Source organism: Micromys minutus, assembly GCF_963924665.1.
Source record: "Micromys minutus genome assembly, chromosome: 25".
Classification (NCBI taxonomy): domain Eukaryota; kingdom Metazoa; phylum Chordata; class Mammalia; order Rodentia; family Muridae; genus Micromys; species Micromys minutus.
This window is the reverse complement of record NC_137960.1, coordinates 24,516,139-24,543,280: the sequence shown is the minus strand read 5'-3', so window position 1 is coordinate 24,543,280 and position 27,142 is coordinate 24,516,139. Positions and strand designations below refer to the sequence as shown.

Genomic DNA, 27,142 nt, shown 5'->3' with positions numbered 1-27,142 from the left:
GGCTGTTCCCTCCTAAGCCTCGAAGCCTATGGGAAAGGTCCTCAGAAGCCATAACGTTCATGAAAGCCACATATGTTCACCTTCTGGAAGTAATTATTATTCCTGCTCTACAATGAAGCATCTGGTGCTCGGAGAGGTTAAATTCATTGCCTGAGATCTCGCAGCAGCAAGCAACGGTTGGCCTGACCAGGTCGGAGGGAGGAGCATGTGATGTTCTTGTACCCGTGAACTCGGGAGTACATTTGGCAAAACCAGGGGGGCTTGCGCGTGCACGAGCTGGAGGCCCCAGCCGTGCTGGCAGGAGCTGGCGCAAATGTGTGTGCGCCCAACATAGACAGCGGCAAACAGCTCTTGGGAATGTGCTGATGGCGGGGGATGTGGGGCGGTGTCACCACTGCCATGTGTGTTTCTGCTGGCAGCCGAATGTTCTGCTCCGTGTTGATAAACAACAGTTTGAGCAAGCAAATAGCCCGAGTAGGGCACAAAAGAGAAGTGGGCGGTGCTACAGCCAGAGGGGGCGTGGCAGGGTTGGCTGGCTAGGAGTGGCAAAGGGACTGGAAGTTCTGGCAGGTTGTTTTCTCAGCTGGGTGTGGCAACCTGTGCCAAGCACCTGATGCCGGTAAACATGAAAACAGGAGTGAGGACACTGTGTCAGGAAGACTGTGTTCTTCCTGGGGTGTTAGCTGCATGTTTCCTCAGCAGCTGCAACCAAGGCAAATACGTCATGCCTCCCAAGCCTTGAGGATTCCTTAAAAGTCAGCTTCTTGGAAAAAGCTGAGGGCCCAAGTCCAGGGACGCTCGTGATTGTTAACTCGAGCCTGGCATCTGGCACAGGGATAGCCCGAAAGGACATCTGCACCCCGAGAGACTTCTGGGATTATACTTCACTTCATTATTGTCCCAGAAACTCCTCCAGTCGCTTCTCTTCCATTAGCTGAACCCTGCTCGGTCCCTGAGCCCCCTTTGTTTTTCACCTCCTCCTGGAAGCCCTCCAGGTTTGTCCTAGGAAGACTTCAGAATGGTCCTCAGAGCTCACTGTCACTGTCTAGTGAGCTTCTGCAGGGCACTGGACAGGACACAGTAGGGAAAGAGACCACAGGAGGAGCCCCAGAGAGTGCTTGCTTAGGTCTTGCAGCTCAGTGCTGGGGAGATAGCTCTGTAGGTAAAGTACTGGCCATGCAAGCATATGGGACTGAGTTCAAACCCCATAGGAAATGCTGGACATGGTAGCATGCATTATAAGCCCAGCACCAGAGAATTGGGGACACACTGATGCCTAGGGCTGGGTGACTCAGGGAGTTCTTTGCTAAGTGAGGGACCCTTGAAAATTATTCTCAAGGTTGACCTCTGGCAGGAGTGCACACACACACACACACACACACACACACCACTACAATAAATAAAATATCTTCCCATTCTTGGTCCACAGAGACCTGGATTAGCATGTGCTAAGGACCAATAAAAGCCACTTAGACTTGGTGTCATATCAACAAGAGTGGTCTAGCCTGGTTTGGAAAGGAAGGGACATTAACACACAGGAGCAGACAAGTCACCCTGTCCCACCCTGTCCCAATGTGGTGGTTTGAATATGCTTGGCCAAGGGAATGGCACTATTAAGAGATGTGGCCTTGTTGGAGGAAGTGTGTTACTGTGGGGGTGGGCTTTAAGAACTTCCTCCTAGTTGCTTGAGTCAAGATGCAGAACTCTCAGCTCCTTCTTCAGCACCATGTCTGTCTGCATGATTCCGTGCTTCCTGCTATGATGATAAGATGGAACCTCTGAACTGTAAACCAGCCCCAATTAAATGTTGTCCTTTTAAGAGCCACCTTGGTCATGGTGTCTCTTCACAACAATGGAAACCCTAAGTAAGACACCCAGTTCATTGGGTTCAGGGGAGACCTGTGGCTGTGTGGCTGAAATCGGGTACCATCTGAGGTTCCCATGTGGTGACCCGGGGTAATAAAGCAGTATCTCGGCCTGCCCTGTGTGCCTGAGGCCCTTGTTCCACCACAACAGCACAAGGGAACAAAACCCAAACCCAAGAGGCTGAGGAAGGAAGCCTATTCTGAAGCTTCCACGGGAGAACGAGTCTCACAGTCCTTACCTAACAGACTGGTGAAGAGGCCCTTGCTGCTCTCCGTGAGGTCCTGTCATGGGCCAGGCCCTGTTCCTCATGTTCCTCAAAAGAGCCCCAAAAAGGGCCTTTGTACTTCAACAGGCCCACCCTCCCCACCCACACAGTGCTTTCTGCCACCCCTGTAGTGTTTGTTTGTTTGTTTGTTTTAGGGGGCTGCTTATTTGAGAGACTTGGGGTTGTTTTTGAGGCGCACAGTCTCTGGTATTCCAGGCTGGTCTCTGACTTGGCATATAGCTGAGCTCTTTAAGCCCCTAACACCCTTCATCCCCCAACCAAGAGCATCACCCAGTACTCAGTCTGTTTGTGGGTTGTTTTTCCTTTGTTTGGTCTTTTGTTGTTGTTGTTTTGGTGTTTTGGGTTTTTTTGTTTGTTTGTTTGTTTGTTTGAGACAGGATTTCACTGTGTAACCCTGGCTGTCCTGGAACTCACTCTGTAGACCAGGCTAGCCTCAAGCTCACAGAGATCCACCTGCCTCTGCCTCCCAAGTGCTGGGATTAAAGGTGTGCACTTGGCTATTTTTAAAAGTATGATCTTGGTTTATAGTTTAGGCTGGAGGCAAACTCTAAATGCCTCAGCCCTGTAACATCCGGCTGTGCCTACTTATTATTGTAGGGGAAACTCTACCTCACATGCCTTTGGCGAGTACTCTACAGCTGAGCCGCCGTCCCACTCAATTAAACCACTTTTATGGCTTAGTTATTAATTTTTGTCCATTTTTTTTGAGACAGGAGTCTCACTCTGTAGCTCAAGGTAGCCTTTAACCCATGGCAATCCTCCTGCCTCTTTTCTTGAATGCTGGGATTACAGTCATCCCCCATCACCCTGTGCTTTAACTTTAGGGGAAAAAAGTAAATTTTTGTGTAGTCAAAAACAAAAATTTGAATTTTCCTCTATTAAATAAACACATTGACTTAAAAAAAATAATACATTTTTGGGCCCAGAGAAACAGCTTAAGCCAGCCTGTCTACCTTCTTGGCTTGAGTAATTATGAGACTTCTCCTGGAGACTATGTAAGAACTAGGGGTACCACAGTCCCACAGGCAGAGCAGCCCTAAATGATGTGGGGCTTCAGGAGCCAGGTCCTGGACCCCCTACCCCAACCTACTCCCACCCTGGTCCTGTGAGTGTGGGAAGATTGAGCAGAAGAGGAACCACCCCCACCTAAACTCTCTGAGCCTGAGGCTGTTTTTAGCCACTCCCTCCTGTGACCAGTGGCCAAGACAAGGTTTTCTTAATTCCCTTAAGTTAGAGTCTCCACGGGCCTCCCACGCTTAATAGCTGCTTTAGGGGAAGTGTCAAGAGTGGCTACCTCAATAGCAGTGTACACTAAACTAATCTTTGGAGCTAAAGAAGCCTCAGAGGTCATTTAGTCCATTCCCCTGCCTCCAGGCAGTACTGGGATGATCCCATCGGGGCAAGCCTTTATCTTGTTGTAAGGACTTCCGAAGGCAGGTTCTCCACACCCTTCTTTGGAAGCTCATTCTGATGGCTAAACATTTCTTGCCAGGAAGTCCTTCCTCATGTCTAATCCAAACTCCTTGTGGATCTGGTGGGAGGCTGTTTTCCTTCTCTTTATGTGGGTCAGGAACTACCAGTGACTTGGTCAAAGTCCTCACTGTGTATAAGTCACAGTCACCTTTCAACCTCAGTTCTCTCCTCTGTACAATGAGGACAGGGATGTCCTTGGAAGGTAACAAACTGGATGCTGTGTGTAGAAAGGCGTAAAGCATGCTACCTTGGAAAGGTAGGTTCTTGTTACTCTCGGTTTGCGGTGCTGAGGATGGAATCAGGGCTCTGCACATCTGTAACCAGGGTTACAGATGGTTGTCAGCTGCCATGTGGATGCTGGGCTCAAACTTAGATCCTCTGATCTTCCTCTGCAAGAGCAGCCAGTGCTCTTAACTACCAAGCCCTCTCCACAGCCCTCCGTTATTATTCATAAAGGTTAACCAGATTTGGCTGTGGTGTGGGGGAAGTCATTTATGACCATTTCCAATGTAGCAGTACATGAAATCATGTTATTTCTTATTGGCTTCTGGTTTCTTCAAAACAGGGTTTCTCTGTGTAGCCCTGGCTGTCCTACAACTAGCTCTGTAGATCGAGCTAGCCTCAAACTCAGAGATCTGCCTCCCTGTGCCTCTGGAGTACGGGAATTAAAGGCGTGTACCACCATGCCCAGCTGAAATAATAATAGTCTACTGTTCTCCCAGTAGGAGAACAGGGCTGGTAAAATGGCTGAGGTGGGTGAATGTGGGTGCCACTCAACCTATTGACCTAAGTCATCCTGAGGGCTTACGTGGTAGAAGGAAAGAACCGGTTCCCAAAGGATGTCCCCTGGCCTCCACATACACACCATGTGGTATGTGTGTCACACTAAAAATACATTTTAAAATTGTATATGTAAGAGTGTTTTGCTGGCATGTATGTCTGTGTGCCATTTGCCTGCGTGGCACCTGTCAAGGCCAGAGAAGGTATTGGATTCTATGGTTGTAAACTGCCATGTGGGTGCCGGAAGTCAAATCCAGGTCTTCTGGAAGAACAGCCAGTGCTCTTAACCTCTGAGCCATCTGTTCACCCTTAAATTAAAAATGAATACATACAGAAAAAAATAAAACAAAACCAACCATCAATTCCAAGACAAAAATAGCATTGCTTGCTAGGCAGTGTTGACACGACTATGTCTTTAACCCAAGCACTCAGGAGGCAGAGGTAAGTGGAGTTTGAGGCCAGTCTGGTCTATGGAGTGGGTTCTAGGACAGCCAAGGGCTACACAGAGAAACCATGTCTCAAAAAAGGCGACAATCAAAAATATGTGTGTGTGCGTGCATGCATGCCTCGAGGCTTATAATTAGGTTAACTTACAACAAAACTTAGCGTTGATCTTAAGGAAACACATCAGGTATGAAGTCATAGCCTCAATGCCCTTCCTACCCTGTGTAAACTAGACTAAGTAATGGAAGCACTGGGGTGTGGGGGATGGGGCAGGAAGGTCAGGGCTCAAGGTCATCCTTGGCTCTATGTAGCTTGTTTAAGACAAGTTGAAAAACATCAGTCACAGAGCAAGTGATGCTGTAGGCATTTTTAGGGCAGAAATCAGGAAGGTGCTTGTAGACATAAAGTTTTTGTACACTGTGTAAAGTTTACCCTTGGGTTATTCAAATGCTGGTCTCCCTGCCCTCAGATCTTGTTTCAGATGGATATGGCATTGAAATTCTTATATCAAGAGTCTCCTGGGCTGGAGAGATGGCTCAGCGGTTAAGAACGCTGACTGCTCTTCCAGAGGTCCTGAGTCAGTTCCCAGCAACCACACAGTGGCTCACAACCATCTGTAATGAGATCTGATGCCCTCTTCTGGTAAGTCTGAAGACAGCTACAGTGTACTCACATACATAAAGTGCATAAATCCAAAAAAAAAAAAAAAAAAAGTCTCCTGTATCAAGTTTGTGTATACAATTCTTACCATTTGTTCTCTTCCTTGTCAATAAGTGGTAATCACCCAATAGCTGGACAGAATATAGAATAGGGCAGGACATCTGAGAGCCAGAGGAAAAAGAATGGGGAGAAAGGGAGATTGAGATCATCTAGAATGGAGGACTTGGAACCATGAAGAAGGAAGGGGTCCAGAGAGAGAGGTCACTGAAGCCCACCTGAAGCCCCAAGAGCAAGATCAATAATAATTTGCAAGTGTCATGGAATGTTAACCCCATTAGCACAGGAGGTTAATTAAGGTAGATCGCTTAACTGCTCAGCTACTGAGGTGCAGTTTTAAATAAATCTTAGCTTTGCTGTGTGATTATTGGGGACTAATATAAAGACGTATAGCCGCCAGGTTAAGTCACTGTTTACATTTATATGAAGAATAATTCATTTGCATGTGTGTACTAAAGAAAATGGTCACTAACAGAGAACAGCCCATTTGGAGAATGAGAGATCAAGTCTCAGCCTGAGGGGAACGTCAGAACAGTGTGGAGAACTGGAGAGAAGGCATCAGCTAGCAAGTGGGATCCTCTCTGGTTTCTAGAACAATGTCTAACCTCCACCCTCAGAATTGGCTGTTGCAAGTTCTAGTGAAGCAAGCCAAGCATCCTGTTTCCATTCATGGCCTGAGAGGCTGAAGCCTACTTGTGCTAGGTAGGAGGCAGGGTCACAATGGAAGCAAAAGAAGCCATTGCCTCCAGGAACACACACACACACACACACACACACACACACACACACACACAGCCACCTGTCACAGACATCCCTACTTTTTATTTTATTTCCTGTTTGTGCCCCCCCACCCCATCCCTACCCTGACATACAGTGTTTCCTCTGTGTAGCCCTGGAACTCACTCTATAGACCAGGCTGGCCTCGAACTCACAGAGATCTGATTGCCTCTGCCTCTGTCACTCTGTTCCCTCCCTGCTATAACAGAGGTTGTCCAGAACCCAGAGAGGGCTTGGGGAAAATGGCTACATCTGCCCAGGAGTCCTTAGCCTCCCAGACCAACCAGGCCCTCCACTGGAACAGGTAGAGAGAATACCTTGTGTATTGTATGGATGTATCATCTGTCCATTAAAAAGCCTATGGCCTATTGCATAGGTAGAAAATAGAAGGAGGGACATCCGGGAGGAAAAGAATTCTGGGATAGAGCCAGACTTGGGAAGATTGGCCTGGGAAGAGGGGAGGAGAAGGATACGTGGTGGTCAGCCACATGGCCATGCATGGGTTAAAATAACTGAATTATTTTCATTATGACCCAGTCAGAGTAGAGCTATATGGCCAAAGTATTTATAAATATATTTTTGAATTTGAATCTTATTTCTGAGAGCATAGGGCTGGGAGAAGAATCAAACATAACTTCTACAAGAACAGCAGAAGAGGAGGAAGTCCTGGGGCCCCAGACCAGCAGCGACAAGGGTCTCCACCTCCCTGACCTCAAAGCTCAGTAGTTCCAGCATCCTCAGCATGGGCAGGTATAGAGCATCCCTTGACAAGAGTCTACGTCAAGGAGTTACAGGCATCCACAACCCCGCCAAGCTAAAGCCCTACCCCAGGGCCCAAGGGTGTGCCTCTTCAGCAGTCAACGTGCCTTATCTGTGAGCTTAGGACAATGAACCTGGTCACCCTCCTTTGTCCTGGGAAGAGAATGGTGCTAATGAGTACCCAGCACCGGACATGACTGTGTGTAAAGCCAGTGCAAGATCCCCGAGGCAATGGCCCTACTGACCCCGTCCTCTCTTCCTGGCCAGACCAAGGGGGGAGGAAGAGGCACAGTTCAGCCTTCGTACGCATCTGTCCCCACCCTGCCCTGGGTGGGTTTTGGCTGGCACGTTCTAATCTACCTGGTAAAGGACAGGTTCCGTGAGATGGCCGCTTGTATAGGCCTGGGGTGGCTCTGTCTTCTCCGTTGCTCTGTACCGTGTTAAATATATTTTTATTTGTTTTCAATGTGCGAAGGTGTTTTGCCTGCACATATTTATGTGCGCCACATGGATGCCAACTGGAAAGAGAGAGTTGGCTATCCCGGAGCTGGAGTTGTAAGTGGCTGAAGCAAACCAGGGTCCCCTGAGAAAGCAAGTGAGTTCTTCTTTGTTTCATTGTTGTTACTGTTGTTTTGTTGTGGGGTTTGTTTTTTTGTTTGTTTGTTTCTTTGTTTTGTTCTTGAGACAGGGTCTTTCTATATAGCCTTGACTATTCTGAAGCTCACAAGTAGACCAGGCTGGCCTTGAGCTCACAGAGATCCACCTGCCTCTGCCTCCCAAGTGCTGGGATTAAACTCGCCAACACCTCAGGTAAGAGCAAGAGTTCTTAACTGTAAAGCCATCTCTCCAGCTCTGATTTATCCTTTTAAAAAAAAGAAGAAGAAGAAGGAAAGAAAGGAAGAAAGCATAGAGAAGATGTTTCTGTTGTGCTTGTTTATTGGGGGAAGCAGGCTGCTGCCAAACAGAGGACAACATATAGGGCTCTGGTCTTCCCGAATTGGAACTCAGTTTACCTATCTTGTTTTCAGAAGGCTCTGCTGAGGATGCCCAGGGATGTCAGCAGGGCAGAGGACCCCACCCATTCAGTCAGGTACATCTTCCTCAACTGATCCAAGAGAAAGGCCTAGAAAGCGAGTACCTCCTCCAGACAGCCCGTTCTGAGCAGTCTTGGCATGGAAGCTTACCCACAGTTAGCGTTCCTTCGTCAAGGGCTTGAGTTTTCCTAATTCGTAATCCCCCAACTTCAGTCTCCCGATTCACTCTGATTCATTCTACCGTAGAGCATGTGACCACTGTGTGGCGGGTCCTGGGAAGAGCAGGCTCTGTGCCCAGTGAGAGAAACTGGAATCTGCTCTGTTGCTGTAGCAACCACATCTCCCTGAGCGTTTTCTCATTGGCCACTAAAGTTGACAATTTGTCTACGCCACCTGAAGGAGCCAATCAAAAGCAGTACGTGAGACCAAGCTGGGTGCAGGTCTGCGCCCCGCAAGCTAACTATAATGTGGCTGTCAGTGGGCCTTGGAGCTCTCCCCAAGCTGAGTGGGGGGGTGCAGGAAGCCGGGTGCAAGGAGTGGGTAGGAGGCTGGATTTCTTTTCAGCAACCAAGGTGGATACTGAGGCCAAAGCTGCAAGGTTGAAGAGCCCCAGGCCAGATGGGGAGGGAGAGTGTAAAAGAAGGTGAGGGTCTCCCGACCATGGATGACTAGTTTGAATCCTTATGCCCTGTCATTGAGTGACTTCATACAGGCATCCTTTGTGTTTGTTTCTCAGGGGGGAAGGAGGAGTCAACACCTGTTACCTTATGTTAATCCTCGGGATAAACATCCTAAGAATGTTATTTTGTCTGTTGGTTTTGTGTGTGTGTGTGTGTGTGTGTGTGTGTGTGTGTGTGTGTGTATGAGAGAGAGAGAGAGAGAGAGAGAGTATGTGTGTTTGGTTTGGGGAGTTTGGTTTGGTTTGGTTTTGAGACAGGGCTTCTCTGTGTTTCCCTGTCTGCCTGGAACTCACTCTGTAGACCAGGCTGACCTCAAACTCCCAGAGATCCGCCTGCCTCTGCCTCCAGAGACTGGGATCAAAGGCGTGCACCATTATTGCCTGGCTCTGAGTATGTCTTTTTTTAATGTCTCAACATGACCCAACAGTAGAGGGGCAGAGCCTTCACAGACAAAGACACTGAGACTCAAGGTGAGCCCAATGGCGAGGCAGTAGTTAGTGGGTATCTGGGGGAGGAATAAGAAATGCCAGTCCCAGCTCCACCCCACCCTGACCTTAGGTGGCCTGCCAGGAAGGGCAGTCTATGCCAAGACCAGTGGTTTCCTTTAGTTTAACTGCGTCAGACGCTCCCTGGAGGGTTAACCGACAGGAACTGGTGGCTCAGCCTTGGCCATGTGAGAAATCAGAAAGGGGACACCAGCCTTCTGGGCAAAGTTGAAGCTGTTCTTGAGCCCATACAAGTGCTCTATGGGAGAGGCGGGGCCGTACACTGATGCTCGAACAAGACCTATCTGTGAACCCCACTTCCCTTGGCTGTAAAATGAGGTGGATTACTCGTGGGACATGAGTGGCTCATGTCTGTAATCCCAGCACTTGGGAGGCAGAAGAAGTGTGTGTGGGGAGGAGGGTATTGCCACAACTTTAAGTCTACCCTGACCTACATAGTAAGTTCCTAGACGATTAGAAACAGAGTAAGGCTGTCTCACAAAACAGAGGAAAAAAGGAAAGGAAAATGAAGATTAACTCCAAGGGCTGGGGATAGCCTCGTGATGGAATGCTTGCCTAGTACATTTGTGACCTTGGGTCTCATCCCCAACACTATTAATTAATTGATTGATTGATTGATTGATTGATTAAATCAGCTGGGATATAGTTCAGTTGGCAGAGTGTACTTGTCTAGCATTTATGAATTTGAATTAAATGCCTGAATTTGAACCCCAGCACCTAGGAGATGAAGAAAAGAACAGAAACTGGAGGACATCCTTAGCTACACAGAGTTTGTGGTCAGCCTGGGCTACAGAAGAGCCTGTCTTGCCGGGCAGTGGTGACACTCATCTTTAATCCCAACACTCAGCAGACAGAGGCAGGAAGATCTCTGAGTTTGAGGCCAGCCTGCTCTACGGAGTGAGTTCCAGGACAGCCAAGGTTCCACAGAGAAACCCTGTTTCTAAAAAAGCAAAAACAGAAAAGGACTGTGTGTCAATCGTTAATATCATCACCACCATCACACACAGGCTTCTTGGTGTGACCTGTGATGATCAAGAGTCAGGAAGGATGCTCACCTGAACCCCAAGAAAACCAAAGAAGCTATTCTACCCAGACGTCTTTGGGCCTCACTTCCTGGGGCCAGTTCTCCTTACTAAACAAGGAGGCCACAGCTTGCAGCAGGGTAGAAGGTTCAGTGCTGGGTTCTGGTCAACCTTTTTGACTGTGCCAAATAGTCATTCCTTTCTCTGGGAAAGGAAAAAAACAAAAATGAACACACCCATTTTGCAGACTTGGAGGCTGCAGTTCAGAGAAGTTGAGACACTTCATTAGCAGGATTGCTCTGTAGTACGTGAGGCAAATATCAGAAAGTCTGACTCAGCTGGCTCTGCTGAAGGAGGGGACTCTGGATCTTTCTCAGCAGGGCATCCTTAAAATTCGAACAAACTCATCTGTCACACTGGAGCCAGGATGGTGTTCTGGCCATCTAACCCCAGCACCATACCCTGGCTCACCTTGTCATTAATGGGGACTGGCCTGCCACCAAGCCCCTGGGAACAAAGGTCACTTTCCTGACCTCAGTTCCCAGCTCTTCCTTCTGTTCCCACCACAGCCCTCACCTCTGCTGCAGCTCCTCTGTTGGGGGGCACTGAGGCCTTCGGGAGCTGAGCTAGAGCCTACAGGCCTCGGGAAGCCCTCCCATGGTTAGCCAAAGTTAGAGCTATCCTAGCGGTCAGCTGCTTCTTAGCTTCTAAGCAGAAGGGCAAATCTTCCATGTCTCAAACTGTGTCCTTCTCTCTATAGCAAAGAGGATTTCCACAGCAGCCAGCTACTATGATTTTCCAGGGCCCCTAGGAAGTTCCTTAAATGTCTTTATTTCTGAAAAGTATCATTAGACAGGTACAATTTAATTGTTCCTCAGATAACATCGCAGATTTATTCTTGCTATATAGTCCAGGCTAGCCTCTAAATAAATTATGTAGCCCAGGCTGGTCTTGAATCTAAGTGATCCTCCTGCCTTAGTCTCCTACATGTCTAGCTAGGCTAAGGGATGTTATTCTTTGACACTTCAGTGTAAAACACACTACATATTTCTTGAGAGTAGGCTATGTTATCACAAACACTTTATTGTTTAACTATGTGCCCTGCATTTATATTCAAGCGCCAAGCATGAATGTACGTGTGCGTGTTTGTGTATATGTGTGTGCATGTGTGTGTGCGCGAGTACGCTGTTACTAGCTCTCAAAAGCTCCTCACGTACCATCTCATTTCATTCTTATTGTTCCCGGGACATTTATTTTATTTTCCTTGTCTTACAGAGCAGGAAACTGAGGCCTGGGGGAGGTTAGGAAGCTTGCCAACAATCAGGAAGTTAAGTTCCAGATGGTACAGTCTGCCACCGTTTAATATAGTGACTATTCGCAGAGCTGATGTAGGTTGATGTCAAGGCGATACATGGTTGGACAGTAGAGAATGGGACGGGGACAGAGAGAAGGTAATTCGGAAGAGGGAGAAAGCGGGAGATTCACGATGGAGGCAGCAGAGGAGCATGGTTCAGATCAAGGTGAACTAGATCAGTTTTATCTTGTCTAGGTGGGTGGTTTATATCTTTACTAATTGGCAGTAAATATATTGTTTGGATGTATTGTGGATTGAGAATTTAACATATAACTCTGTTTGATAAGTTAATTGATTGTTGAGTCTTGATTTTACAGGGCTGTAGAGGACTAGATGCCCAGTTCCACCCTGGAGTGAGACCATGGGACCATTAGCAACAAAATCACTTTTTAATTTTTACTAAAACAAGCTGACGACTGTTTAATACATTGGCGCAAGCACTGACACCTGCGCCACCTTCAGCTCGTGGAGGTGGCCGCTTGGACCACCTCACTGTGCAGAGGAGAATGTGGAGGTGGCTAGTGGGTGACAGTTCCAGGATTTCATCCCTGCATTCCCATCTCAGACCAGCTCAGCCTGATCAGAGATTAGAGTCGGGTCAGTGGGTCCCAGAGACGACAGCACAGTCGGGGCACTGGAAGCCATGAGCTCCGGAAAACAAATGTCACTTTCCTTCCTCCTGTCTCTTCTTCCAACCTTCTTTCTCTTACCTTCCACTCACTCATTTAGCCACTGAGAACCCACTAAGGAAGAAACCCAGAGAGACCAGAACAAATATAAGCCAACAGTCCCTAAACATGCTGGATGTGTAGTTCAGTGGTAGAGCAATGGTCTAAACTATGTAAGGCTCTGGATTCCATTCCCCCACCCCACCTCAGCCTCTGTTTTTGAGCATCTGGGGGTGGGACCTGTGCTGAGCCCAAGGCTGTTTAAAGCCTTTCACTTCTCAGCCCAGCTGGGGAGAGACTGACCCAAGGTCAACCCAAGAACAATTCCAGCCTTACTTCAGAGTGAGTCTCTCACTACCAGGCTGGATGACCTCTAGCTGGAGACACAGAGAGGGTCCAGTAGGTTCTTTTGGGTTGGTGTGAGCTACACACAAACACACACAGTGCCTCTAGCTTTCTGACTCCAGCCTTAAGCACAAGCCCAACTTCTACCACCAGTACCCAAGTCACCCCAGCAGAAAAGGCCATGGGAAAGGCCGACCCTCAGGACCTGTGCACAGAAACTCCTTAGGCCTCTGATAGCATTGCAGACTAAGGAGAAGGTGCCGGAAAGGCCTCTTGGTATTATCTCAAAATGACTTTTTTGAGCTTCGGTTTCTTTGTCTAGTGTCGCCAAGCCGTGCCTGAATCTTATCTGTGGGAAACTTGGTAGGGTCCGTTAATGCCTAGCCTCCCTGCTTTCTCACAGGGTTCTTCCTGGGTCTTTACCTCAGTGTGTTTCCCAGTTTGCAGAAGCAGAGACAAGGCTCAGGAGCTTGCCTGCACCGCAGCGTTGGAAACACATGGAGAACCCACTCGGGGCCTGGCAGGAGGGCTCCTTGATGATGTGCTTGTCCTAAAAGCAGGAGGAGCAGAGTTCAGACCTTTAGAACCCATATACCGTCTGGGCAGGTAGGGTGGTCACCCTGAACTCAACAGGCAGAAACAAGACACCTGGCACAAGCCAGCTAGCTGAAACTAGCTGGAGCTGGTAAGCTTTGGGTTCATGGAGAGACTGTCTCTAGAGATGTAATAGAAAGTGACCAGAAAAGATATCTGGTATCCACTTCGGCCCTCCGCAAACAGGCATCCACCCACGTGTGCACATACGTACTCACAGGCACATACATGATATGCATACATTCATACATACCACATACACACTTGAGGAGGGGCATCCATCCAGTTGTTTTTATTATTATTATTTTCTTCTTTCTGAACAAGATCTTATATGTCCCAAGTGAATGTTGAACTCACTATGAAGCTAAGGATGGCCTCGAACTCCTGACCCTTCTGTTTTCTCCTCTCAAATGCTATATTATCAGTCACCAGCCAACAACCAAGTCCAATTTTATTTCATTTTTTAAGATTTATTTATTTATTATATATAAATACACTGTAGCTGTCTTCAGACACACCAGAAGAGGGCATCAGATCTCATTACAGATGGTTGAGAGCCACCATGTGGTTGCTGGGATTTGAACTCAGGACCTTTGGAAGAACAGTCAATGCTCTTAACCACTGAGCCATCTCTCCAGCCTGTATTTTATTTTATTTTTTATTGAATAACATTATTTTATTGCCGTGGGCAAGGGGGCATTACCCACCAAGATGGTACACCAAACCGTCAGCCACTCCGTCTGAGATCAAATCTCTGCAATCCAAACTAACCTCAAACCCACAAACCTGTGCCTTCTCTTATTTTATCTTTGAGATGGAATCTTGCTAGGTCGCCCTTGCTAGTCTCAGACCCTTAGACTCAAGCAATCCACCTCAGCCTGCCGAGTAGCTGGTACTAAGGCATCAGCCTACACAGAGTCTACCAGGTCTTCACTGTATGTCATAAACTAAGAGGGAAAGCAGTGAAGGAGAGGTCTGTCCTACCTTCAGAAATACGATCCCAGCAGGGAGGAGGTGGCACAGGGGAAGTTAGGTCACTGGTTCTCAACCTTCTTAATGCTGCAAGTCTTTAATGCATACAGTTCCTCATGTTGTGGTGACCCTCAACCATAAAATAATTTTCATTGCTATGTCATAACTATAACTTTGCTACTGTTATGAGTTGTAATGTAAATATCTATGTTTCCTGGTGGTCTTAAGTGACCCCTGTGAGAGTCCTTCAACCTGCCCCCCCCCCCAAAAAAAGAGGAGGGTTACGGCCATTCTTGAGAACCACTGGTTTAGATAGCCAAATGGACTAGGTTTGGCAGATTTGGTTAGTACGGAGCAGGAGGCTGCCTTGGCTCCCACAGAGAGGATCCAGCCTAGCAAAGGAATGAATAAGGGGTGGAGATGAGGAAGCCTGGGTCCCTGACCTCAGTGTGTCTGGCTCAGAGAAGTCAGAGCTGCTGTCCCCCCTGAATGGCTCCATCTATCCAGGTGACTTTCGGGCCCTGCCTGATGCTCTCAGTGCCCCGCCTGTCTGGAGTATCCTTGTCCTGGGTACTTTCCAGCCCCACCCACTTTCCTGGAGCCCAAGTCTTCCATTCCTCCTACCAGGTGTGCCCTGGTGTCACTCTGAGTAACCCCAGGACCAGGGTGACCCCACCTGCTCTTGATTCAGATTGAGTCACCTTACTTCCTGATCCGACTTCTGAGGAGTGGTGGATGTCCATTGTGACTTCCTCTGTTGAACCAGCTTCATGTCCTGCAGGGTAGATGGTAGAGCCTCAGAAGGGGACCCCAGCCACCCCACGCTGACAGCTCAGTAATGATCCAGACACTCCCCATTGCTAATAGCAAAAGGGCCTGACCTGGGAGGGCGGCTGCTGTTTCCTCTTCATTCTTCTCTCCTTTTTCTTCTTTCTCTCTTTCACTTCCTCCTCCTTCGTACTTTCCACAGGAGAAAGCTGACCTTAAAGAACCATGTTTTATTTTAAGTAAGCAAGCCCTCTACTTCTGAGCTTAGCCCTCCACTCAAACTTGGCATCTTCACGGTCCCTAACTTGACAAGAAGTTGACAGAGGAGGGACTGGAACCAGGAGGACCTAACTCCATAATTATTGAGTAAATATTCACACCTATCCTCTTAGGTCAAGAAGTGGAGAGGGAGGACTTCCTGCCCACAGAACCCGGGCCCATTCAGATCCAGCTTCATTCCAATCCAGCCCCTACCCCTGGTCCTGTGCTTTGGGCTGACCTTGGATAGAACTCACAGTTCAGAGCAGACACTCGGGCACAGAAACTTAAGGTATGGGGAAAGGTAGCAGGCCTTTCCTGATGAGGACCAAAACTGCTGTTCCATGGGATTGTATCTCTTTCCACATTCTTTCTTCCACAATTGGTCCCCTCTCTCTCAGGATTCCCCACCCCCACCCCAGGATTCCTTTCCTGTCACTAACCAGCCTTCTCATCAGGTAAGACTGTAGTTCTGTGTTGGCTAACCACCCACAGTTGCAGACCACTTGAAATGAATCAGCCAAGACCCTAAAATTTACATTTAATTTAGTTTAAATTAATTTACATGCAAAATTTGTAAAAGACGTTATGCAGCCAGGCATGGTGGCACCTGCCTTCAGTCTCAGGAGGTTGAATTGGGAGGATTCCTGCAATTTCTTGGTCTGCACAGTGAGTTCTAAGCCAACTTAGTCTACATAGTGAGTTTCAAGCCATCCAGGGATACAGCATGAGCCTCATTCTTAAAAAAACTGAACAAAAACAAATTGACATACAGTACAATTATTGGAAAACTTGTATTATCTTTAGATAAACTTTTTTTATGACTTATTTTTGTGTATGCACGTATGTGTCTGCCTTGTGAGTGCAGTACCCACAGTGACCAAAAGGGGGCAGTGCACCCCTCAGGGAAACTCATGATTGTCCTGTCTCTACCTCCTGCAGGGATAATGGGTACATGCCACCATGCCCAGCTGTTTCTCTGTGTCGCCCTGGCTGTCCTGGAACACACTCTATAGACCAGGCTGGCCTCAAACTCGAAGATCTGAACTTTTATATGTTTATTTTTCCATTTATATTTTTAGACTATATTTTAGTATGTAGCTCAGGCTGGCCTGAAATTCAATATTGTCTCGCTTTGGCTTCCTGTGAACTGGGATTATAGGCAGGCCTAGTTTCAGATTATCTTTTTTATAAACTTTATCATGTGTTGTTAAGCATGAAGTAGGCACCATACTAAAGAAGACTTAATTGATCAAGGAAATGTAAATGATCTCATTAATGCATATTTTTAAAGATTTATTTACTTATTTATATGAGTACACTGTAGCTGTCTTCAGACACACCAGAAGAGGGCATCAGATCCCATTACAGATGGTTGTGAGCCACCATGTGGTTGCTGGGAACTGAACTCAGGACCTCTGGAAGAGCAGTCAGTGCTCTTGACCACAAAGCCATCTCTCCAGCCCCTTTGTTAATGCTTTTTATTGACCCATGGTGACATAGGACTGCTTGTATGTCATCAAAGTTAATTTTACCTGAGTCAGGAGTGGTGGCCATCCCTCTGATTGCAGGACCTTGGCTACAGAGGTAGGAGGAGGAGTGTAAACAGGAGACCCTGTGTCAAGCAAACAAATTAATCTCACTTAATTCTACAAGTAAGTGTGGCCACTAGAAAAGAAGTTTAATTACATATATGGCTTGCATTATATTTTGGTTGGGTGGGACTTGCCTAGAAAGTAAGCATTTATGATCAGATTTTGGCACTCTGTGCCCTTAAGTTATGTAGCCAAGCTTCTGGTGTGTGGGAGGGGCAGGGGGATGGGGGACATAAGGACAGGTGTTTCCTCCTTGGCCAGGATGCTTCAAGGAGAAAGTCAGAGGTTTGTAGAGAGTCTTCATGATGCCTGGGATGCTGTAGTGCTCAGGAAAAAAATATTTTAGTTGTGATTTTACCAGGATGTTTGAAAGTACAGTTCAGTGGGTGTCAACAGTATCTCCCCAGCCTGCTCTCTCTCTCTCTCTCTCTCTCTCTCTCTCTCTCTGTGTGTGTGTGTGTGTGTGTTTGTGTGTGTGTGTTGAGGGATTTGATGAAGAACAAGCTTAATAATGTCTTGATTTTCAGGATATTCCCACTCTTCAGTGGGTAGGACAGCATTCCTTTAAAGAAAGAAAAAGAAAGAAAGAAAGAAAGAAAGAAAGAAAGAAAGAAAGAAAGAAAGAAAGAAAGAAAGAAAGAAAGAAAGAGGGGGGATGGAGGGAGGGAGGGAGGGAAAGAGGGAGGGAAAAAGGAAGGAAGGGAAGGAAGGTAGGTAGGAAAGATAGAAGGAAAAAATAAGACCCAGGCTAAGGCAGGTAAAGAGACAGAGAAACAGGGAGGCTTTAACTGGGACGGTCAGGGAGCACTGCCCTGCTGACAGAGCTGTTGAATTGCACCTGACATTCAGGGGACAGCCAGGTGCAGCTCTGAGGGAGAGGTGTCCAGGCAGCAGGTAGTTCAAAGGCTACCCAGTCAGCCCTGCACCGCCTGTGAGTGCGTCACAGAGCACCATCTGCTTCAACGTAATTTTCTTTCTTTGCACCTAGTACTATTATTGGCGGATGCATGGTCCCTACATTCATGGAAACCTTGTCAAACAGCTCCAGGCTGTGGCATTTCTCATCCCTCACTTCCAGCTGTGCACCTGGTCCTCCCTCCCTAGCTTCCTGCTCTCTCCTAGGAAGTTTGCCTTGAAGCTTGCTATCCCTGCCGATCCCGACTGGGATTCTTCTAGAAGACTATTTTTCACTACATCACGGGGTATCTGCCCCTCCTCCATTCCTTTTCCTCTTTCTAGGTCAGTCCTGCCTCTCCAACAATCTCGCCCCTCTCCTCCACCGCCTCCAGTGCTGGGCTAAGCTATTCAAGGAGACCTAAGGCTTGCCACCGCCAAACTCTGGGGACTCTGAGATGCTTGTCAGCCTAAGCAGAATGGAAAATTCCTCCTTGGGGGAAGGGCTGCGGAAATTTCTTCTTCGGGGATTCTTTCCCAACTTTGACTCCCCCCTCTCCCAAGAAAGCAGTCAAGCATTTGCCCAGTGGCCTTTGAGGTGGCTTTGACTCTGCTAACCACCTCCACCCCAGACTGGGATCCAGGGAGGGTGCCGGGTGCGGGGTGGGGGTGGGGGTGGGATGGGGGTGGGGAGGAACTGCCAGGGCAGCTGGCAGTCCAGCCCTGTCTCAGAGTCACTTTGAGATGTCATCCCTCCTGTACATTCAGAAATGATGAAACGGGGATAATGATGAAATCGCACAAGCCACAGGTCACTTCTCTTCGGGTCCAGGCTCCGTCTGTTGCCTTCTTTCTTGGTTTTCCTCACCTGTGAAATGGAGAAAACCGTTTCAGCAACAGCCTTGTAGGGCTGATGATGTAATTTGACTATAAAGTGGTTGGGTAAATATGAGCGATCTGGCCTCGGCAACCTGAACTTGCTTCGTCACTGGACGGTTGGCAGAATGCCCAGTTCCCAATCTCAGTCTCCATAGAGCCTGTCCCCCCCAGCTCCCCGTAGATTGTGTCCCTAGCACATCTCTTCTTGAAATTGTTTTGAAACATGTGACGCCCAGACCGACCTGGAACCGCTGGCTTAAGCTATCCTTCTGCCTCATCGTTCTGAGGAGCTGCCATTTTGTTACTGATACTGTTTTACACGGGGTCCCACTGTGTATCCCTGGGGGACCTGGAACTCACTATGTAGACAAGACTAGAAACAAGGTTACAAAGAGGGGGGTCTTTGGACCACACCTCACTGTAGGCTCATTTTCCCCCTTAATTAAAAAAAAAAAAGATTTATTTATTTATTTTATGTATATGAGTGCTCTATCTGCACCTACACCTGCAGGCCAGAAGATGCCATCAGATCTCATTACAGATGCTTGTGAACCCCCTGTAGTTGCTGGGAATTGAACTCAGTACCTCTGGAAGATGAGCCAGTGCTCTTAACCTCTGAGCCATCTCTCCAGTCCTTGTTGCTGCACTTTAAAAATGTCTGTTTGTTTTTATTTTGTGCTGCTGCAAATGGGCATTGTGTCTGCATGCCAGACAAACCCTCTACCACTGAGTTATGTAACCCAGGATGGCCTTGAATTTAAAATCTTCCTGCTTCCCAAGTATGGGTTTACAGGTACGTGTCATTATGCCCCATTCAAGTAGCTACCGGCTAGATTGTGGCAAAGTCTAATTGGTCTTACCGTTTTGGTGCACATGCATACAGGTAAGTAACCACTCACCCAAATTTTTTTTTTAAGATTTATTTTATGTATGTGAGTACACTGTCACACTGTCGTTCTCTTCAGACACACCAGAAGAGGGCACTAGATCCCATTACAGATGGTTGTGAGCCTCCATGAGGTTGCTAGGAACTGAACTCAGGACCTCTGGAAGAGCAGCCAGTGCTCTTAGCCACTGAGTCATATCTTCAGCCCCCCATACTTTTTTCAAGATTTACACTCACCCATTAAAAAAAAAAAAAGCATAACCAACCAACCCAAGAGCAGGACAATCTGCCCTTCTATTTCTTCTAAGAGTTTTATACAGTTAGCTCTTCTCTTTGGTCCTATAGTCTACTTTGAATTAAAATTTTGTTTGTTTTTGAGATAAGCTTTCTCTGTGTAGCCCCAGCTGTCCTGGAACTCCTTCTGTTGCTGGAGGTGAGATGGGAGTAGGGTGTTTGTTTTGTTTGAGACAAGGCCTTTGTAGCCCAGGATGGCTTCCCTGAACTCTGGTTTCTCTTACCTGTCTGTCTCAAGTGCTGGGATTAAGTTTGTAAAAAAAAAAAAAAAAAAAAAAAAAAGGTTTAATTATTATTATTTTTTAAAGTATACATATAGCCTCAGTATGGACTTATGCATAAGTGCAGGTGCTTGAGGAAGCCAGAGTTGTAAAATCCCCCTATAGCTGGAGTTACAGCCAGTTGTGGAGAAGCTGCCTGCTGTGGGTGCTGGGAACAGAACATGGGGCTTCCACAAGAGCAGTACCTATTCCTAACCTCTGAGCCTTCTATCTACAAAGTGATTACAAATGGACAAAACCCACTGAGTCCCAGTTTAAAATGTTTTCTAACTTGCCTTGGTCATCGTGCCTTATCACAGCAGTAACAGAGTAAATAAGACACCCAGCACCAAAAGGCCACAAAAGCCAACACCATATTGTTATTATTTATATATATATATATATTTTTTTTTTTTCAAGACAGGGTTTCTCTGTGTAACCTGGACAGTCCTGGAACTCGCTTTATAGACCTGGCTGGCCTCAAACTCAGAGATCTGCCTGCCTCTGCCTCCCAGGTACTAGGATTAAAAGGTATGGGCCACTACCACCCAGCTTCAAACATGATTTATTAAAGACTTTTAAAGTTTAGTTCTTTTTATTTTATGTACATTGGTGTGTGTGTGTATACATGTATGTGTGAGGGTGTCAAGATCTTGGAGGTATAGACAGTTGTGAGTTGCCATATGAGTGCTGGGATTCGAACCTGGGTTCTTTGGAAGAGCTGTGCCATCTTTCCAGCCCTTTAAGACTGTTTTTAAAATATTGACATTTGAAAAGATGTTAGAGGAAAACAGGAGCAGAGAGACAAGGAGTCCTCATGGAAGAGAACTTGCTCTATAACTAGCCCCAGGACTGCTCAAACCCAGAGCTGGCTTTTTCTCTACCCACAGTGGAGCCCAGTGACATCCTCTTCAGAGTCATTTCTCAATATTATCACCTCTTTACAGACTGAAAAGATCAAGTGACTCGTTCTCATTTATCTGCTACAAAATGTCTGAGTCAGGGTCTGAACCCAGAGCTCATTAATTCTAAATCCTCAGTCCTAGCCACAGAGAACATGCCTCCTCCCAGACCTCTGGGGCTGGGAATTGGGCGCAACCAGTCAAGTGGGTGTCTAGCATGGATAAGGCTCTGGGTTCAACCCTCTGCACATAAGACTTTAGTCTGGGGCTGGAGATGGCTCAGTGGTTAGAGCACTGACTGCTCTTCCAGAGGTCCTGAGTTCAAATCCCAGCAACCACATGGTGGATTACACCCATTTGTAATAAGATCTGATGCCCTCTTCTGGTGTGTCTGATGACAGTTATAGTGTAAATAAATAAATCTAAAAAAAAAAAAAAAAAAAACACACACACACACACAAAAAAAACTTTAGTCTGTTCTATTTCCCTAAGCCAGTTAGTAGGCATACTGAACAATTGTGTGCCTCTATACTTTCTCCTCACAAAGCTGGAAGGCCCTAGTGTTCCCTGAGCCTAGGGAGAGTGGGCATTTGATGATTCTGACATTATACACCAGAGGAACCTAAGAGCACCCCACAGGGCTGGAAGCAGATACAATGACATCTAAGACTGCCAAGATTTCAACATGGTCATTGTGAAAGATGCAGGTCAGGGAGGCAGAGGACAGTCCTGAAAGGGCTATACTTCTCTCTGGGCTTTAAAGGCCGAGGACTCATGTCCCTGGCAGAGGTTATTAGAGATCAGAGCCTGGTGCTAAGCTGGCTTGTAGAAGGAATCTTGGTCACACTGGTTCTAAGAAAGCAGTCCTTCCTCCTACCTCCATCTGACCAGCTTTAAAATGGAAGGGCCCACACAGGCCTGGTGATGCCAAGTCAGGAGAAGGGCTGGCTGTGGCTTTCCTGGCTCCTGTTTGGGGTCAGGAACACAGAAGAACAAGCAATGTCAGAGTCTCAGTTTCATGAACAGCACCTGTAAGCTAAAGGGGAGGGCTGGGCTGCACACTCAGGTTGACTGAGCATAGATCAGCCTTTGTTTGAGATGACCATTCTCCATGCATAAAACATTAAGAGAGACCCTAAGACAGGCCAGGGCTTTCCTGAGGCTGTATCTACTCTCCCCCCCCCCACACCCCATTGCTTGTTTTATTTTACTTTATTTTTAAAAGCAGAACCCATGTTGCTACAGCTGGTCTCAAACTCATGACTAGCCCAGGCAAGTCTAGAATTCACTATACAGCCCAGGCTGGCTTCAAACTCACTATATAGATTGAATTAATGGCCTTTGCCTCTCAATTTCTGGGATGCCGGTTGTACAGTGACTATCACCTGGCTTCTAACTAGGGCTCTCTCATTTGGGGAATAAATGAGGGTTCTGAGAAAGAGATATGGGTCTCCTGGGCCACCCCAAAGGTCAGGGCCTGGATAGGATTCCTGAGGATGTTTTTAGTCTGCCTTCAGCTCCCTGGAAGGATCTGGTTTTCCTTTGTGGTTGGTGGGAGATGTGGAGATAAAGCAGGGTTTTTTACAAGCCAGGCAAGTACTTTTACACTGAGCTACATCCCAGCCTGGGGGAACTGTTTTAACTAAGCCCTCCACAAAGATGCAAAGGACCACTTTACAGCCCTGGGGCACACACAGCCAGTCTGGGATCAGGAAGAGAAACAAAGGAGGTAATCATTCTCCCAAGGACACTTGGTGTGGGTGACTCTGGAGTCTGGGAGAAGTGACAAAGGCCTTGGCCTTCTTGGCCCAACTCCAACATTTCTGATAAGGAACTCAACCCTAGCCCATTGTCTGGTTGGGCCTTTTCTCTGGGAGAGAAGTCAGGGGTCACCCTGGTCATCCCTCTGCCTTTGTATGAGTCTGCTCCTGCCCTGGGCCACATCTCCTGAGCTTAGGTTCTTTGCCTAGGAAGAGGTTTGAGCTGAATTGTCCCTTTCAAAGGTCTCTTCACCTTTTTATACCCAGAGATAAAACCATACATAGCCTTGACTATACCACATCAGCCTAGATTTTCCTCAGAGAAAAGACTGGGTCTTCTCACCTGGAGAGCAGGGTATGACCCTCCCTGTGGAGACTCACTTCCAGGCCTGACTCATCTCTCACCTTCTTTCCAGCACCTTCTTCTAGTAGCTCCAATCAGCAGGGCTGAGGGAGCTTGGGTTCTTGGTTCTGATGGCAGTTACCAAGCTGCCAGTAGTGCAGGAAGGAGTCAGGGGGGTACACAAGTGGCCCCTGAATCTGATAAAGCTTGTCTTGACCAGCACCACCCACCTCTCTCCTTTTTAATCTATGGCACTGATGAGACTTGAGTGTTTTAACAAACATGTTTATTAGAAAAGTAAAAATATTGCATAGGTCTTAATACTTGAACATCAAGTGTATTCATGAACCGTGAGTATCTTCATGTAAACAGTTCTAGATGGAAGACCCAGGTGGCACTCCTCTGGGGAGAGGGGGTTCCAGCCCCCCAACCCCTCTTCAGCCCCATCCCCTCACAGTTCAATCCTCCAGTACATGGGCTGGATGCCTCTCCCAGGTGTTATTTTGTTTCAAGTGTCAAAGATCCCAAATGATCCTAACACCCACCCCCTTCCTACTCTTACATTCATGCAGTCTGTAAGATAGCTGCCTCGAACAGGTCAGTAGTGAAGCTCCGATCCCCCCCAAAAAACAAGATACAAATCAAACGACAAACACGCTTGGTCCTGTCAGACCAGGAGATACACAAACTGTGTCGGAGACTGTCCCCCCCTCCCCGCCTCCCCCCAATCACACAGCCCGGGCAGAGAGGCCAGTGCAGACCAGCTGCCCCTCCGGCTCTGGCCCACAACTGCTGTTGTAACTTGTCAGTAATACAAAAAAAAAAAAAAAAAAAAAAAAAGGTACATGCTACACACACATCCAGCCAGAAGCCTGTGTGGCTCCTAAGCCTTTGTTTCATGCTACAGTACTGAGGGGCATGTGCCCCAACAGGGAGCCACCTGCATACAACCTAGAGACTTCCTGGACAACACTTCCTTCTCCCACCTGGCCCTGCGCCCCTCAGGTGGCTATTGTCAGTCGTCTAACACAGGGGACAGTCCTTCAGTCCTCGCCTGAGGGTCTCCACCACAGAAATTCCTCGTCTTCACTTTGGGGGGCAGTGCAGCCCCCCCAGGACGAAGTTCAACACTCTTCAATGAGCAGCTGCTCAGAGCTATAGAGTTTCTTCTTGATGACTCTGAAGCCGGTGCTCAGCGTCAGGGACTGGCTGTAACCAGGGACCAAGGAAGAGTTGGCCGAACTTAACAGCCCCTGGATCTTGGGCCAGAGGCGAGAGTCCAGACGTAGCACCAGGGTCAACTGGAAGGTGGGCACTAAACTGGGGTCGAGAGCCAGCTGAGCCACGCTATGGCAGCTCTTGCCTTGCTCCACACAGACGTCCAGCAGTGCCCCCCGCAGGCCACACGGCTCGCTGTACGCCAGGCGCAGGAGTTCCTTGCCCACCTGGCTCACCAGCTGGCTCGGCATCAGCAGGCGCGCAGGGCGCCGCGAGCCCAATCGCGCCTGGGACAGGCTCTCCTGCAGCAGCTGCATCAGGTTGGCACACAGGTGCTCATCCTCGGGGTCACTGAGCAGCTCAAAGTCGGGCAGGGACACCCCATCCAGGTAAGAGGAGTCTGGAAGAGAGAACACAGGGAAAGGCATTAGAGCGCCTTCCACGGGAGCTGTAAGGGGGGGGAGGTGCAGCTTTACTAAGAAAACAGCGTTCCTTCCCGTCTGTGCCTCAGTTTCCAACCCACAATCGTGCCTTCTAACCCTGGGGTAATCTGGTTTTTCTTGCTAGAATGAGAAGCCAAGGTGGCTTTGATCCGGTTCAGCTCGCTTCCTCCCCATCTTCCCGGAGCCCCATTCCCATTCGGCACCGACTCAGTGCTCACCTTCCTCCGGCCCAAAGCCACTGTTGCTGCTGTCCAGGGACTCGCAGTCCGAGCTCTCCAGGCTCGCGCAGCGGTCAAGGCCCTCTTCTCTGGCCGCAGACCCCCAGGCGGAGCGCGGCGGCCGATCAGCGACCGGAGTTCTGGACGAGGACGAAGAGGAAGAGGAGGACGAGAAACGATTCCAAAGGCTAGGCATGGTGAGGTCAGACGCCAGGACGGTGGCTGCTGAGGTTCGGATGAAGGAACGCAGAAGCTGCTGAAAGACAAGAGGGACAAGGATTTGGCGTCAGTGTTGCCGTTGCACGGGATTGAGGGCTCTGGGGCCCCCAACAGCCGAGGTCGCTCCCCGCCAAGATGTGCACACCCGGGAGGGACACTCACCACCAGCTAGCGCGGTCAGCGAAGATTGCGGACAAGAGCTCTCTGCCTTCTCGAAGGGTGAGCGAACTGGTGCCAACCCCCGATCGCTGCCCGGACCTGTCCCTACAAACCTTCTCGCACCTCCCCCCTGACTGCTGCGATCCCTAGCACCAGCGAGCAGCAGCCTATAAGGGCTCTCGCGGCGAGGCCACGCCCGCTCCAGGCCGCAGCCCAATCGAGACCCGGGAGTGTGGCCCACTTCAGCCAATAGGCACCGGGCGCACGTTCGCAACGTTCTCTCCTGCCTGGTGACAGCGGCCTGGCCCCGCCCCCTCGGAGCCCCAGAACGCTCCTGGCCGAACCCCTCTCTCCCTCGCCTTAGCCTCGGCCACACCCCCTTTCTGGAAGGGTTCCGAGGCGGCTTTCAGCAGCTGCCAAGGTCCCTGAGGGCGCTCGCGGCAGGGGAGGATCAAGGAAAGACTTGTTTATTATAGGGTCGCGCTGCTGGGGGAGGGGACAGCCCACGACTGCACTGGGACGAAGAGTTGGGGGACCTGGTGCGGTGGTGAGGAGAGAAATGTACCCCCAGCTTCTGGGAGCCCATGGGCCAAGGACACTACCAGGCGCACAACTGGATGCCCGTGGGACGGTGGCGCGGCAGCAGAGGTTACTCCGCTGTCCCTTGAGCATCAGTCCCTCGCTGTCTTTTCTGGAGACACCCGATGCACTTTTGGTAATAGGTCCAAAGATAAGGCAACTCGGGGCCGCTGGCTCCCAGGTCTCCTCATCAGTGTTCCTGTTACTCTACAGACTCGGGGGAGCAGGGTGTGGGTGGACATCGGTGCTCGCCGACGCGAGGTTGTCCTCAAGCAGAAGGTTTGGGTGGGAGTTAGAGTCCACGGCCAGGGAACAAGGACTCATATCAAACCGACACACGGACCCACCCGCAGGCCTTAGAGACAGAACACTGCGGGGCTAGTGCCTCCCAAACCCACTGCGGCAGAGCCCCTGGCGTCCGCCGGGTCCTAAAACCCCTCTCATGCTTTGTGTTAGGGGAAAAAAGGGGAGGGGGGCGGGGAGCAGGAGAATTCAATGGAACTCAGGACCAAGGTCTTGGGAAAAGCCCGAACGCAATGGCGGGCAGGAGTTTCATCATACAGGCGAGGCGAGGCAACGGGAAACCTAGCCTGGCAGCGCTGCTCGAGGGCTGATAGCGATTGTTTAGGGTGGGAGGAGATTCAGACGGACTAGACCTGTTTGATTAATGTAGGACTCTGGGACCCTGATGGAAGCAAAGACCAAACTTACATCAGACACTCTGGCCCGGCGGGCAGGAACCAAACTAGATCAGACATCGCTACAGGGCAGGTTTGCTTCTGACACTTGACACTTGCCAGGGAAGTTAGGTCACTGTCCTTTTCAGCCCCACCCACACTGCCCAATTTCATCTTTTTGACAAGATTCTCATGGCTGGCTGGCCTGGAACTCACAGAGAATCTCCTGCCTTTGCCTTCTTAGTGCTAGGATGAAAGGCGTGAGCCACTCAGCATAGCTCCTACCACTGATATTTTTAAAATTAAAATTAAAAGCCTAACTTTTAGAACAGCCAGGTCTTAGAACTGCAGAAGGACCGGAATCCTAGGTTTCCCACAGGCACTCTGGTTTTTACAGGCGCGAGACCCACTCATTTATGGACCACACATTTATGGACATCCCCCCTCCCCCACAGGGGGTGGGGTAGGGTAGGCTCAGATTTGGAGACACAGCTAAAGAAAGACAGCTGCGGA

The 27,142-nt window shown here is 48.7% G+C and overlaps 1 protein-coding gene across 2 annotated transcripts; it reads right to left on the bottom strand.

Moving 5' to 3' along the window:
• Positions 1–23,850: 23,850 nt before the first annotated feature.
• Positions 23,851–25,513, bottom strand: DDIT4 (DNA damage inducible transcript 4). Of its 2 annotated transcripts, none has more exons than XM_080938458.1 (3): positions 25,377–25,513; positions 24,996–25,251; positions 23,851–24,734 (listed from the first exon to the last, which is right to left on the bottom strand). In XM_080938458.1, the coding sequence occupies exons 2-3, from the start codon at positions 25,189–25,191 to the stop codon at positions 24,241–24,243; spliced, it is 690 nt and encodes a 229-aa protein (XP_080794584.1). In that variant the 5' UTR covers positions 25,192–25,251; positions 25,377–25,513; the 3' UTR covers positions 23,851–24,240. The 2 variants fall into 2 exon arrangements, with proteins under 2 accessions (XP_080794584.1, XP_080794585.1); XM_080938459.1 differs by having other exon boundaries at positions 24,996–25,248; positions 25,377–25,508.
• Positions 25,514–27,142: the final 1,629 nt, after the last annotated feature.

Excerpts from the sequence above, each read along its gene's own strand:
- DDIT4 (XM_080938458.1), bottom strand. The coding sequence starts at position 25,191 with ATGCCTAGCCTTTGGAATCGTTTCTCGTCCTCCTCTTCCTCTTCGTCC. Across the intron at positions 24,735-24,995 it reads TGGCTTTGGGCCGGAGGAAG|ACTCCTCTTACCTGGATGGG; the intron begins GTGAGCACTGAG and ends TCTCTCTTCCAG.